A 14,817-nucleotide genomic window follows, 5' to 3' on the forward strand; every position below is an offset into this window, starting at 1 on the left:
ATTGAAAGTATCAGCTGAGCTGATTTTAGTTGATATCCCCCATTTGCTTCTCTCATTGATTCACTCTCACTGGCAAAGAACGGTGGGAGTGTGTGTATTAGTGCATGCAGCACCTGGGTGACTCTCCATCTCACAGTTGCCCACATGACACATCTTAGCAGTTGGGACTCATGATGTGATAGCATTTCACCTGTCACCAGTGGGTTGTTGCACAGGATTCTTCCCTGTTTTACAGTCTTCTATGATAAGTCCTTTCTTTGTTCTTCAGTGTCTGCTCCTTTCTGAGGTGGGTTGAGTTTTCCTGTATGTTTCTTGTGATTTCTGGGTGTTGTGTTCTTCTCCCCACCTTCTTTTAGAGGAGCATGAACATGTGGTTCCGTCTGTATTTGTTTTGTTTGGCTGGCTCTTTATTTCTCTTTATTGTTTGGCAGCCAAGTGACCAAAATTATATGAACAGCTTTCTTTGGGAGAAGGGGAATGATTGTGAAAGGCTGCTATATGCTCTCTCAAGCTCCCCTCAGCCTGTCATTTTCCTTATTGTTATTTTTTCTTTTGTTTTTCATTTGGTTTTCATTGTCTACTTATGGTAGCAAGGCTCATATCTGCTTCATACAGTTGTAGCTCTTGAAGGGCAGGCCCTACTAGGTAGACTCGTACATGACTGCTTGGCTTTGCTCCTGCTGTCTTCAAGGTAGTTATTGTTGCTATATGTGCCTTCACTTTTAGGCAGAACCACTCCTAATAGAACACTACATGCTGTTGCTATTCCTGTCCTCCCTCACTTGATTGGTGGTGATGCTGGCTGAAACTAGCTACTAGCCAAGACCATCTCAATTATGCTCCACCCTTGCAGTTAGGAGCACTCACAGCTAGCAGCTATATCCTGTCTGAGGATAGATTGAATATTTACCTTGTTTCCTCACATAATCATTTACCTCCCTCACAACCATTGAATTTAGGAATTTTTATGTTTGGCAGCCTCAACGTGGCAAGACTAAAAAGGTGGCTGTCTCACCACCACTATAACTCATACTCTGATGCACTTGGGTTCTGATTTTTGTGTGTCACTCACTTCATATCCACTTGTTTTAGGTAAGAGTGAGCTATTGAACCTCATCTTGGGATCTGTAGTAGATCCAGTATGGTCTGTTGATAGATGTTTGCATGTGCTCTTCTTGCTGGAAGCCTTTTTGGACCTGTTTTGAGGTAACCATCTGCAGGATGGATGGATTTTCCTCCCTATATATGGCTAGAATGCACATATTGGGAGGATATTTTATTTTATTTGAATGGTTGCTGTAGTAGATTTTCTCATGATTTTGTCATCCCTAGCTAATGGATGTGCTCGACAACTGCCCTGGTTACATGAAGTTAGTTCAATTAGTACCTACAGTCAGAAAATAATTCTGATCACTATATCCTTCACACCAGATCTCTCAGACTAAAAAAATACTATTTCCCACTCAGCAGACTTCTCATTTTGTTTATTTTTTAATGCATAGAACTTGTTCGGATTACAGTGAAATAGAAGTATTGTAAATATTTAGTTTGCTTTTCCTACTGTATGAATATAGTAAGCAGAATATTCCATATTTACCATCAAATTTACAAGTCTTTGTTAATCTTGGATTATTGGTTTACAAAATATCCTATTTGAATATTGATATAAGTTGGTTCATATTTTTTTTTGAGTTTTGTGAGTTATTTTAGACCAGAGACCAAAAATGTGTTACTCCAGGAATCTCAGTTTGTACTGCATCAGGGAATATTTCACAGCTGGAAGTAAAAATATCATAGGTGGTCAGTATTCCCCAGTGTGCCTTAGAATACTTTGCATTCAAGAAAATAAAAAAGGTAAAAAAAAAAAAGAGTAAATATAAAACAGGAAACTCGCATCCTCTTAGGATAAGATGGAGATTGGTAAAGTTGAATACAGTAGATGCAAATTGCCCAAAGATTTCCATAGTTTCACAGAATAACTTTCAATTATTCTTTATCAGTGTTTATTAATTATATTTGGTTTTACTACTTTCTCTCAGATATTTGTAGTTGACAAATGCAAAGGATGAAATCACTTATTGATATCCAATTCAAAATATTTTTACTATTAATCAGAATATAATTTTATCAATTTTGAAGTTGTGAAAGTTATCCAGAAAAAGATATGATAATTACTTGATTTATGTTGTGATGGTTATAGTGATAACTATAATGGTAATAGCTGTCATGATATTGCATTGTTACTACTACTACCACTACCAATACTACTGCCTATTACTGCCAATGTTACCACTACCACTGCTACTAATGTCATGGCCATTACAGTTAATAATAATAATATTATTATTATTATTATATATATATATATATATATATATATATATATTTTTTTTTTTTTTTTTTTTTTTTTTTTTTTTTTTTTTTTTTTTTTTTTTTCTCTCACTATTTCATCATCACCATTATAAGTAATTGATGTTATTGTTGTTATTATTATTGATATATTATTGTTGTTTTTATTATTATTATAATTATTATTATTATTATTATTATTATTATTATTATTATTATTATTATTATTATTATTGTTATTGTTTTATTATTATTGTTATTGTTATTAATGTTATTGTTATTGTTATTATTATCATTATCATTGTTATTATCATTATTATTATTATTATTATTATTAATATTATATTTTTTGTTATTATAATTGTTTTGTTATTGTTTTATTATCATTGTTATTATTATATTTTTTCATTTTTTTTTTATTTGTTTATTTGTTATTGGTTTGGATGCTGTTATTATTTTTATTATTTTAACTGCAGGTGAAATGTGTAACTCCAGGCATTTTGAAGTAATTCCAGTGGTTGACTAATTACTTATAAAAAGGAATTTATAGCTCAGTGACAAAGGAGGGATGTACTGGTAACTGCATCTCTAACTTTGTTTCTTATTCCTCTGGCTGTTGTATTTATTTACCTTATTTCTTTTGAGTAAGCTGGCTATAAAGCCTCAGTTAATAATATGAGGAAAACTAGTAAATGAACAGATTTCTTGGGGGGTAGGCATGGTTATTATGATGTATTCTCATATGTTCCTATTCTCACTTTCATGTATTGTGGTATATTTTAATCCATGCCTTCTATGAACTCAGGAACAAATACCAAATAGTGCTTTCAGAAAATGCTGCTTGAAAGAGAATTTTTATTAATCAGGGAAAGGTATGAAGTTTAACAGGGGATGAAACAATAATAATGCAGCAGATGTAATAAAGATGTTAGTGCTGGGTGATCCCCATATAAATAAACATATCAAATGATAGATCACCTTAATTACATAAGATTTTTATGATGATAATGTTGCATATAGCAGAAGGACTTTTTTATCAATTAATACAAGTTATATCCGTGAAGATAAGTTCCATTATTTCAATTTTTCGGTAAACATTGGGCTGCATATTTCTTCTACAATAAAATCATATACAAACACGCACTACACACAAAGCTCATTTAAAAGTCTTGGCTTGTGCATGTGCATGATTAGGGTTTATTTGTGTTTATTTACTTTGCTTGATCACCTTTCTAAGAAGTAGAATTTAGTAAATTACAATTTTAGGTGTCCTTGAGTAAGGCTTTAGTGTGGATTATTTATAAATTAGATATGGACTGAGCCGCTATGATTTTTGATTCTTTGCATATGATGACCTGTTTATTGAATCACCAAGCAGTATTGTCCTCTGCATGTGTAGCTGATGTTGTACACTGAATGAATGACATTTTTTCATAGGAACTGTAATCTTTATTTTTCTCTTGATGATTATAGAGATTTATTAATATATTGTTGAAATGGATATCATATGTGTCATTCTTTCACATTTTAATAAACCATGGTCTTCCTTGTGGAATTATGGGGCCTGTATGGTGTGTGTTTCATATATGCATGTGCTTTGTGGTAAATATGTAGATTTGTGTAGATGTACTAATATTGATAACATTTGTTTTTGGTAGATTTTTGAATGATTATGTTATTTTGATTCACAGATAGATTAATATGAAATTGGTGTGAATAAATAATTATTATTTGATTGAATTTGAAATTTCATGAAGTATTAAAGCAGTCAAAGAAATACATGCAAGCATACATACATATATATATATATATATATATATATATATATATATATATATATATATATATATATATATATATATATATATATATATATGTGATTTTATATTATGATTTTAATTGGTTTTTATGCATACTTAGAGTATTTTACTGATGGATGAGTTGGAGCCCTACCTCAAGACTCCACAAGAACCTGATACAGCTGTGGTACTGGACCAAGCCACCCTTGCATGGGATGCTGTCTCTTCCTTCAAAAAGAAGAAGAAGAAGAGGAGGAGGTTAGTTCCAAATTATAGATTATAGTAATGGTCAATAATTATGATGGATGTCTTCACCTGCCTATTATAGTGTTTTTTTATTATTATGTAATTTCAATTTGAAAAACTAAAGTATTGTTTCTGCTTCTAAAGAAATAATAGTACTAGAACAGTAGTACAGTTTAAATATTCCCTTTGTATATAAATACTGATTTTGTCCTTCTCTCTCTCTCTCTCTCTCTCTCTCTCTCTCTCTCTCTCTCTCTCTCTCTCTCTCTCTCTCTCTCTCTCTCTCTTCTCTCTCTCTCTCTCTCTCTCTCTCTGTTTCCAGGAACAAAAAGGATGGCATAACTCCAGCTGATCAACTGATGCCAAAAGTAGTGGACTTGAAGCACATTGATGTTCTCTTTGACTTATGTCTCTCCATTAAGAAGGTATTTTTATAAAGCATTATGATAGAATAGAAATGTTTGTTTTCTGCTCAATAGGGGCATGATATACTAATGCACTGCTTTTCTTTTCTTTTTTTTTTTTTCTTTACAGTAGGTTCATGTTTGAGCCGCCGTGGTCACAGCATGATACTTAATTGTAGTTTTCATGTCGTGATGCTCTTGGAGTGAGTACGTGGTAGGGTCCCGAGTTCCTTTCCACGGAGAGTTCTGGTGTTACCTTTTTAAGTGATCATTCTCTATTTTATCCGGGCTTGGGACCAGCGCTGACTTGGGCTGGCTTGTTCCTTGCCCAAGGGAACAATGCGCCGGCCGGTGACTGAAACCCTCGAACTCAGATTGCCGTCGTGCCAGTCTTAAGTCCGATGCTCTAACCACTCGACCACCGTGGCCTGTTAGGTTAATGTATATTGTAATCAAAATACTGCCAACTTTGTAAATATGTCTATCTGAGACACATTGTTGGCTGTTTTGGATGTCATCACTATACACTACATGGAATCCTATGCACTGATTAAATTATACTGAGACATACTGCATAGGGTAGCAGTAACCAGGGAAAATACTTACTAGAACATGCTGCCATTGCACCTATACAGAAGGAAATGATTCAGTACATGAACCCAGGTTTCATTAGAGGGACTATTAGCATGAAAGATAAAAATGAGGTATATGGAACCAATTAGATATTCAAAATATAACCACAATCCTGCTGACAAGGATTAAAAGCTTGAATATGTGAAATTTATATACTAAGTGTCACCTTGAACCATAATCAGATACAAATCAGCTCATAAATACTTGATACAGCTAGCAGAAGATGGAGTGGCTCAACAAAGAGCAGCACTAACCTGAAATCCTGAATCATGGACTATAAAGCATTACAAATTATGAACAAAATACTAAGGGACAACTATGCCAAGCCCCATTAATGAACTAACAGAGAAATAAAAAATTTTGTAGCATGTATGTATCTTCTATATAAATAAAAGAAACAAAGAGATCCTGCACTAGACAGCAAGCCACATGTTTAAAGTTCTGAGAATAAGAGCTATCCCTGTATGGGATCAGAGGAGTGTCGCTCATTTCACTCATCCTGTACCAGAATGGAAAGGTAAATACAGTAGAACAGCACACTTCCAAATATAAGAGGAGAGAATCCCATATATTAACAAAACAGGAAACATGCTGAAAGAGCACTAGAGAACACAACAGTAGCAAAACTGCTGAACACAGTATCCTTACTGTCAGGTGGCAAAAAAGAGTCTTTTTCTCCTTATCCTGTAACAGAACATAGGAAGGAGTGGTTGGTTGGTGATGGACGGTTGCCATGTTCTACTTTTCTCTTTATTTTTGTTTTCCCTGGTTTTGGATGTGAAATTTCTGATTGGGTTTATACCTGAATGTTCAGCTCTTTGTACCAGATGTTGAGGAACCAGATAATATTGTTATTTTTGTTATTATATTATTTTTGCTTTTATTATTTCATCCTCCTCTTATGATTTTTTTCTCAGCATTGTGTCATTTTAAGTGATTTGTCAATAATATGATGGCTAGATCACTATTATGTTGTTTTGATTATATTATTGACTTAATAGCATCTTGACATACCTATTCCACTATTACTCAACAGGGAGAACTCATTGCTGTGTGTGGTAGTGTTGGTGCTGGAAAATCATCTTTCATATCAGCTCTACTTGGTCACATGCGTTTACAGTCAGGAGAAGTGTATTTACAAGGAACATGTGCATATGTTGGCCAACAAGCATGGATCATGAATGCTTCCTTTAGGGAAAATATTTTGATGGGTGAAGCATTTGATGCCAAAAGGTGAGTTTTCACAGAGTGCTTATTTTTTATGGTTTCGGTGTTTACCCTTAAGGTTCAAACATGCTCAACTGAGTAGATATGGACTTTTGATTTATCTGTTTGATCAGTTGATTATAGCTTACCAAAAACTGGCAGCTAATGTACTCTTGTTCTCTCTCTCTCTCTCTCTCTCTCTCTCTCTCTCTCTCTCCCTCTCTCTCTCTGTCCCTCTCTCCTCTCTCTCCTCTCTCTCTCTCTCTCTTTCTCTCCTCTTTTCTCTCTCTCTTCTTCCTCTCTCTCTCTCCTCTCTCTCTCTCCTCTCTCTTCTTCTCTCTGCTCCCTCTCTCTCTTCTCTCTTCTCTCTCTCTCTTCTCTTCTCTTCTTCTCTCTCTTCTTCTCTTCTCTCTCTTTCTCTCTTCTCTCTCTTCTCTCTCTCTCTCTCTCCCCTCTCTCTCTCTCTCCTCTCTCCTCTCTCTCTCTCTCTTTTTCTTCTCTCTCTCTCTTTTCTCTCTCTCTCTCTCTCTCTCTCCTCTATCTCTCCTCTCTCTCTCTTTCTCTTTCTCCACTCTTTCTCTCTCTCCCCCTCTGTCTCTCTCTCTCTCTCTCTCTCTCTCTCTCTCTCCTCTCTCTCTCTCTCTCTCTCTCTCTCTCTCTCTCTCTCTCTCTCTCTCTCTCTCTCTGTTTCCATCAATGTCTCTCTCCAGCTCTGTCTTTCTATCTTTCTCTACTCTCATCTTCAGATCTCACAAAAGGTTGTGGATTGTATGGTAAACTCCAAAAATCTCACAGATTTCACTAACATGAAAGAAAATAAAAGAAAGTGTCATATGTTAGTGGAATATTTATTTACTTAGTTTCCTACAAGAGCCAAAATCATTGTCCTCTTGTTAGATTTAAAATTAGATCAACAGAAGTGGCAGATCCTTTTTAGTTTAGATCAGGATGACCTACATTGTCATTTAGACCACTATTAGAATATGTATACAGAGAGAATATAACATGTTTTTAAAGTTGTTAGGGCTTAGTGTTTTATTAAATAACTGTTTGTGAAATTTAAGATTTTTTTTTTAACTTGCTTTAGAACATAAGATATGGAGGTGAAAAAGGTTTGAATTTATATTTTTCTGTAAACTTTTTGTGCCAATACACTTAAATATGATCTTAGGTATTATCGTGTGATATACGCCTGCAACCTTACCCAAGATGTTGGAGCTATGCCTGCTGGAGATTTCACAGAAATTGGAGAACGAGGTATTAATTTGTCTGGAGGACAGAAACAACGTTTATCACTTGCCAGGGCGCTTTATGCAAACAGGTGGGGTTTTTTATTGTTGTGAAATGCATAAACCAAAATATTTATGATTTTTTCTCGTCTTCAAAACTTACTAATTACTAATGTAAACCAATTTTATTTATTATATCTAGTTGTGTACAATTTGATTGTTAGACTTTATACTGAGAATTAGATTATTTATCCCATGTTGTCTATTCTTTTTCAGGGATATCTATTTATTGGATGATCCTTTGAGTGCTGTAGATGCTCATGTTGGCAGCCACATCTTCCAGTGGGTTATCAAAGGTGCTTTAAGAAATAAGACAACAGTGTTTGTCACACATCAGCTGCAGGTATTATATAAACTTCATTGCCTTCTCTGAGACATATGTATGCAACAAGGTGATAATTTGATACTAATTTATTTTAACAGAAACACTTATATCTGTCTGACACCATAAAGAATACAGATTTTAAGGGAAATATCATTTTGTAGTATGTCAAGTAGAATCACATACAATAACATATGAATATTGTTTACTTACCTGTATATTAACCTATTTCTGAGGGCTAAACATGTAATGAAATATCAAATTTGTCTTTAATATGGATCTTTTCCTTGATTTTCCAGTACTTGCCCCTTTGTGACCGTGTAGTTTACTTGCGTGAGGGAAAGATCGCAGAGCTGGGAACACACTCAGTTTTAATGGAGGACAACAAAGAATATGCTGCTCTATACAGAACCCATATGGAAACAGTTGAAAATCAGGAAAAGGAAAGGTTAGTGTAGTTGTTCATAGGAAGACTCAATTGTGCGTGTGTTTTTTCTTTTTTCTTTTCTCTTCTCTTCTCTTCTCTTCTTTTCTTTTCTTTTCTTTTCTTTTCTTTTCTTTTCTTCTCTTTTCTTTTCTTCTCTTCTCTTCTCTTCTCTTCTCTTCTCTTCTCTTCTCTTCTCTTCTCTTCTCTTCTCTTCTCTTCTCTTCTCTTCTCTTCTCTTCTCTTCTCTTCTCTTCTCTTCTCTTCTCTTCTCTTCTCTTCTCTTTTTTTTGTTATTATCAATATTATTATTGTTGTTGTTATCTTTATCACTATCTTCATTATTATTATTGTTTTTACTTTTTATTGTTATTGTTGTTATTATTATTATTATTATTATTATTATTATTATTATCATTGTTATCATCATCATAATGATAACAATGATTAATATTGTTATTATTATGATTATAAGACTAATGATAATTATTTTCATCATCATAATTATTACTGTTATTTTTACTATTTTTATTATACATAATGGGATATCTAACTTTCTACATACTGTTCATATGTATCATCCATCCTCATAATTAGAATTTATTTACATGTTTATTGCTCTAAGCAGCAAGACTGAGGAAACAGATGCTGGAGGACGCCAGCGGCAAGACTCGGTCATTTCAGGAGGAAGTAGCATAAACGGATATCAGAAGAATAGTCCTGAGAAAAGTCCAGTCAAGGAAGTTAAGAAGAATCCAGAAGATGGTGAGAATTTGATGTCTAATATTCCAAGAATTATTTGTATTCTGTGGTACACATTTTATGGGTAGAATTTTATGAAGTTTGAGTACCTAAGGGATTATTTAAAAAACAAACTCCTTTAGTTAGGAGAAAAGGTAGAATCCTACATTAGCTGATAAATTGTTTAATAGTTTTCAACTGCTCTTTCAGTTTATACATATGATTTAGGACAGATACCTTTAGCTTTGTTCATATATAAAACCTCAAACATTTGATAGGTATCCTACAGATATAACACTGCTTTTCCATAGCCTTTTTGGTTGTTATGACTTACAGAGCCCAAGTGGATTATGTAATATAGTAATTCAAATACACAGTGTAGTGGTATAGTGCTGAGGGGAAATGTGTCATGAATTCCCTCCAGTAGTATCATTTGTTATGGTAATGGGTGTCCTTGATTTGTTTTTTAGGAGATGACTTATCAAACACTGAATTTCATTGTACAATTTATTGGGTAAAGGGTTTATAGTAAATCATTTGTGGCATAGATTTGATATCCTTTACAGACTAATTGATAAGCACAGGCATTTAATCCAGTTGCCAAGAGCCTTGTTTAACCCAAAGGGATATTCTCTTGGAAGATCCCATCTCCATATCTCCTCTTGTTACTATCTTATGTTTAGGTACTGACTATGTGTTAGTTGTGCTAGGTCAGTGTGGGAGCAGTCCCTGATGCTGAATCTTTAAACATGACCAGACATGCCTAATCTAGCATGCACAGTTGTTTTTGAATAATCACTGATTATGCAACTAAAGAGATTTATTACCATTTAAGTGACCTCCAGTGAGATGGTAATCCAGTGAATAAGATTATTAAGTTATTAGACTACAAGTACTATTTATAGATGCATATGTATTATTCAACTATTTCTAATGTATTATATTTATCACAGGTCAACTGATCACAGAAGAGAAGCTAGAGAAAGGAGACATCCCTCTGTCAACCTATAATTGGTACATCAAGGCTGCTGGAGGTTATATTATATCCACCCTGGTGATCTTCACCTTTGCTGCCAATGTGGGCTCTACTGCTTTCAGTTCGTGGTGGCTCTCAATGTGGCTTAGTGCAGGGAGTGGAGTAAGTAGTTTCTTCTCTTTTACTATGGTTATTATCTTACCCAATTCTTAATGGTTTTATTATGACCCAGTGAAAATAAAACATTTATTTATGGGGGGGGGGGGTAATTTTATTGTTCTGTTAGAAAATAGGATATAATTTCTTTAAAAGATATGTCAGGTGTTGGACTTTGAAGTTGACCATTTCTGTTTGCTGGTGAACAAGTTAAGAAATTGCGAACAGTGAAGGACTAAATTGGCCATAGTTTTGATTTGATTGTTATCATCATTCATCTTCATCAGAGCTAACAGTTATTAGGTTTATTAAAGTTGAATTGTATGCTTCTTTATGCTTGTGTCTTTCTCTACACCTATTTTTGTACATTTTTATTACCACACAGATTATCAAGAGGGCACTTATGATTAGAATACCAAGTGTTATTAGAAAAAATGAAAGCCCACTTTCAGGCAATTTACAGATTTCAGTTAGATTATGTTTTTTTCCTGTATTATCAATGCAGTAAGATGATTCAATGAACAAGCTGTATATATCCATCCTTTCTTTGTAGAAACTGGAAAAGGTATCATTGTTTGCATCAGTCATTTGTCTGATCAGTTGGTGAGAGTCACAATCACAGTGTCCCATGTGAAACATATTATTTTTAATCTGTAGGTTCTTGTTATGGACTGAGTAATAGAAAAGGAGAGTTCCAGGCATAAATTCCTGGAAATGATTGGAGGAGAATATCAAGCTTCCTTGCATCCTTGGTTGCAGCCATGTAAAGCCAAATTGCTCAATATGATAAAATGAATTTTTTGTTACAGAAACTATAGTTGAATTATTTACTACCATACTTTCCAATGCTATGTAGTTAACTTCGTTTTCTACAAAAGTGAAGTTGTACACATCTGAATCAATTGCCAAGAACTGAAGCTTGTCAATTTTGTTGCCCAAGAAAGTGATGTAGCTTGAGTCTTGGAAGACAGCACTGGAATGAATGATCTTGATAGTATTGTGTTCCAGGCTGAAGTTTTCAACCTGCAAAATGAAACAAGAAATAATATAATATACAGCAAATATTTCACATTTAAAAAATATCATTGTGCCTATATTTAGGAATTTGTATTTCCATAGATTCATAATTTTCAAGGTCTGAAATGACAGTTTCTGTTAGTAGTTTATATGAATAGGGACTTACATAGCGTGTTGACAAATTGATTTCTCCAAGATTTTCAATATTGCAGTACTTGAGGAACAAATTAGAAAGGTGATGAGTATCTTGTGTCTGAAGTAAGACACTGAAATCTCCTTCCAAGGTGAGATGCTCCAGTGCTATACTTTCCAGTTTCTGAGCATGAATATCAAGTGATACTTCAGGTGCAGAAAATTTGGCGTGGGATATTCTAAGTGATCTGAAATTGCAGGGCAGATAAAATGCATTTTTAGTATTATTCTTTATAGATTTAAACAAAGTCCTAAATTCACTGAATAGAAGAAAGATAATGAAACAATGATTCACCTGAAAGAAGCAATAAAGATTAGAGGTCATGAACTGCAATAAGTCATGAACTTGATATCCTTGTATAGGGAAATTACAATAGTGTCTTGTGTGATATTTAGTAGCTATGGAAGCATTATAAAAGGTTCACTTGTTAACCCAATGCCTCCAGATGATGCATAGTTCCAAGTCATGGCTGACTAGATCATGGCTCTGGGTGACGTGTTATTCCCGTATGGCTGACTTGGTTCTGGCGACATGGGAAGGGTCATGTAACGATAATGCATACATGAGATTTTATGCTGTTCATAATAAGGTAGCCTCATGCCCACACATCACATCCCCTGGGGCATTGCCTGATTGAAAACAGATATGTAATGTTCTGACTGGCTATTGCTTTTTATGAGAGGGACAATTTTTAGCACATAAATTATTTGCCTGCTATCCCTGGAAGATAACTACCAAAAAAATTTGCTATATTTCTGTTGCCTTCCCCTTGTTTGAATAAGATTTGCAAAAATGGAAGCAAATCCTGGTTTTATCCCTCAATAGAACCACATTCCATCCTTTACACTTTGTAACACCTAATTGAAATGGAGGCAGTCTAGCAACTCAAGTGAATATAATGCATCTCTGATTATGCAAAAACATTAAAAGCATGTTTTGGATTCAAGTGATACAAATAAAAATTATATCACTTTGTTGGTGCGATGCAGTCAGTGTGGTGCACCACCAAGTCTGAAATAGGCCCTGTGGCAAGCTCAGTTTGCCATTTATACTCCCCATAGTGAAAACCAACTGCATCCCAATTCTCCTATTGTAAATTAACCCAAAGCCAACAGATATGGCATGTATGTACATGCCATGCCTACTGTGAGTTTATTTTATTAATTGTTTTAACATATAGATGGCTACACTCGTACTAGGTCACCATTGAGCCAATGTCGAGGACTACCTGTCTCGCCTGTTTAGCCTTTTCCATGATTTTCGAAAGTATTTTATGTTATCTTATATTGCTGTTACTAATGTCAATAACATTATAGTAATTATAATGTCTATAATAGAAATAACACCATCAATATTCATAGCATTAGTAAAAGAAATATTTTTCAAGGAAAGGTGAAATCAGGTAAGGTCACAAGGTCTACTAATTGACTCCTTTGTGGCTAAGCACTTACAGAGCCATCAATGTGCAGGGACATTTCACAAAAAAATAGAAAATAAGCACAGCATTTTCCTGGCAACATTGAGTTAACAAATGCTAAGTCTCATTGGCTTGTCAGTCAGTCTCTATACATAATTTGACCAGAATGCTTTTTTCACTAGGTAATGATAGTTTGACTAGATATAAGTTACTAGTTGTATAGCTGAAACATATTTGCTATGAAATGACATTTTTGAATTAAAATTCATTTCATTTGAAATGAATTTTTTAAAGTAAAGAAATGTAACATCCAGTTTGCTACTTACTTGAGGTGTGTGCTATACTGATTCAAAAAGTCTGGCGCCAGATGAATTTGGTCGATGTCATGAAGATGTAGTGAATGTAGGTATGGAAGCTGAGCCAGTGCTGATCCACTGAGGTGGACATCACCACATTCACCCACATTCCATTGGGTAGTGGTATTTGGAATAAAGAAGTGATTCTCTCCACAGCTCACTCTTGAGTCCTCAATTATCAACATCTGTTAGTTTGTAATAGAGTTTTGCCATTTTAGTAAATTATAATTTCAAAAGAATTTATGTTTGTCAGTGAACAACTTAATGACCTGGCCTGGATAAGTCTAGTAAAAATTGTTTCCCACAAAGTGAATACAAGTAACTTCTGTTGATATGACATTATAGTAGGCCTGGATTAAAAGGAACAAAACTTTATAAAGCAGAGGTAATCAGTTTACTTCTATAAATAATATGATTTTCTTTTTTTAACACTTGAAGTAAGCAGAGGAACCATGATGTGTGTAGTTATGAAGACTTTAATTTCAGTCATTACAATTTTTTTCACAAGATAACGAACTATTTATAGGTCAGTAGAAGTCAGTATTGGGATATCTCTTTTCTGAAATGCTAAACTTTACTGTGATATTTTTAAATCAGTTTCTACTTACATCATTTCCTTGGGAGCAAGAACAGTTGAAAATTAAATCTTCATTACTAGAGGAAATGTAGCAGCATGATGTTATGATGTTTTCACTGGAGACACTGAATAGAGTCAGTTGATGAACCAATATCGTAAATGTGAATGAAATTCCACTTTTTGTGAACATTTTGACTGTTTCTTGTACAGGTAACCACCAATTTGTTACCACTGAAAAGAATTAATTTTATCATACCATCACATATTTACTGAACACGTGATATGAATAGTGCAGTGAACTTGAAATGCATACCATAATATAACTTTCTGTTTTATGTCAGATTTTAACCATAGCATTAGAACATCAGCAGTTTTATGTTTATTAGACTACCATATTATCATTTCACCAGAAGGAAGTGCAGCACAGACAACTAATAAGTAGCAGTAACAGAGGTAGACTGAAAATAAGTGTGGTGGTATTTATATCATAGATAAGATTTGATAATGCGTGTAATCTTATCAGTGCCACTACCAGGATAAATGTACTCCACATATGTTTAATAATACTTAATTTGTACTACTTACAAATTATATTAATGTTAGCAGAGAAGAAATTCTTGAAAGTAGGAACAGGTAGATTAAATATCTAAGAGGTTACCATTGAAGAATGCTAGCAATGATGGTAAGAAAAGGGATATAGTTGCAAGAAGAG

The 14,817-nt window shown here is 34.0% G+C and overlaps 2 protein-coding genes across 2 annotated transcripts in view; one reads left to right on the plus strand and one right to left on the minus strand.

Annotated features, from left to right (window-relative positions):
• LOC119574276 (multidrug resistance-associated protein 5-like) overlaps positions 1-14,817 on the plus strand; it is a gene marked incomplete in the record, with an annotated part of 47,324 nt that overhangs the window by 24,877 nt on the left and 7,630 nt on the right. The window contains 8 exon segments of the mRNA XM_037921460.1: positions 4,270-4,406; positions 4,717-4,819; positions 6,468-6,664; positions 7,809-7,958; positions 8,143-8,269; positions 8,548-8,696; positions 9,301-9,437; positions 10,367-10,551. Of these exon segments, the coding sequence (XP_037777388.1) occupies positions 4,270-4,406; positions 4,717-4,819; positions 6,468-6,664; positions 7,809-7,958; positions 8,143-8,269; positions 8,548-8,696; positions 9,301-9,437; positions 10,367-10,551 (1,185 nt within the window).
• On the minus strand, positions 9,907-14,562 carry LOC119574277. Its single transcript, XM_037921461.1, has 5 exons — positions 14,497-14,562; positions 14,137-14,336; positions 13,499-13,713; positions 11,729-11,942; positions 9,907-11,568 (listed from the first exon to the last, which is right to left on the minus strand). The coding sequence occupies exons 2-5, from the start codon at positions 14,293-14,295 to the stop codon at positions 10,816-10,818; spliced, it is 1,341 nt and encodes a 446-aa protein (XP_037777389.1). The 5' UTR covers positions 14,296-14,336; positions 14,497-14,562; the 3' UTR covers positions 9,907-10,815.

Source organism: Penaeus monodon, chromosome 6 (assembly GCF_015228065.2).
Source record: "Penaeus monodon isolate SGIC_2016 chromosome 6, NSTDA_Pmon_1, whole genome shotgun sequence".
Lineage (NCBI taxonomy): Eukaryota > Metazoa > Arthropoda > Malacostraca > Decapoda > Penaeidae > Penaeus > Penaeus monodon.

Excerpts from the sequence above, each read along its gene's own strand:
- LOC119574277 (XM_037921461.1), bottom strand. The coding sequence starts at position 14,295 with ATGTTCACAAAAAGTGGAATTTCATTCACATTTACGATATTGGTTCAT. Across the intron at positions 13,714-14,136 it reads CTTGCTCCCAAGGAAATGAT|ATGTTGATAATTGAGGACTC; the intron begins GTAAGTAGAAAC and ends ACAAACTAACAG. Across the intron at positions 11,569-11,728 it reads TCAATTTGTCAACACGCTAT|GTTGAAAACTTCAGCCTGGA; the intron begins GTAAGTCCCTAT and ends TTCATTTTGCAG.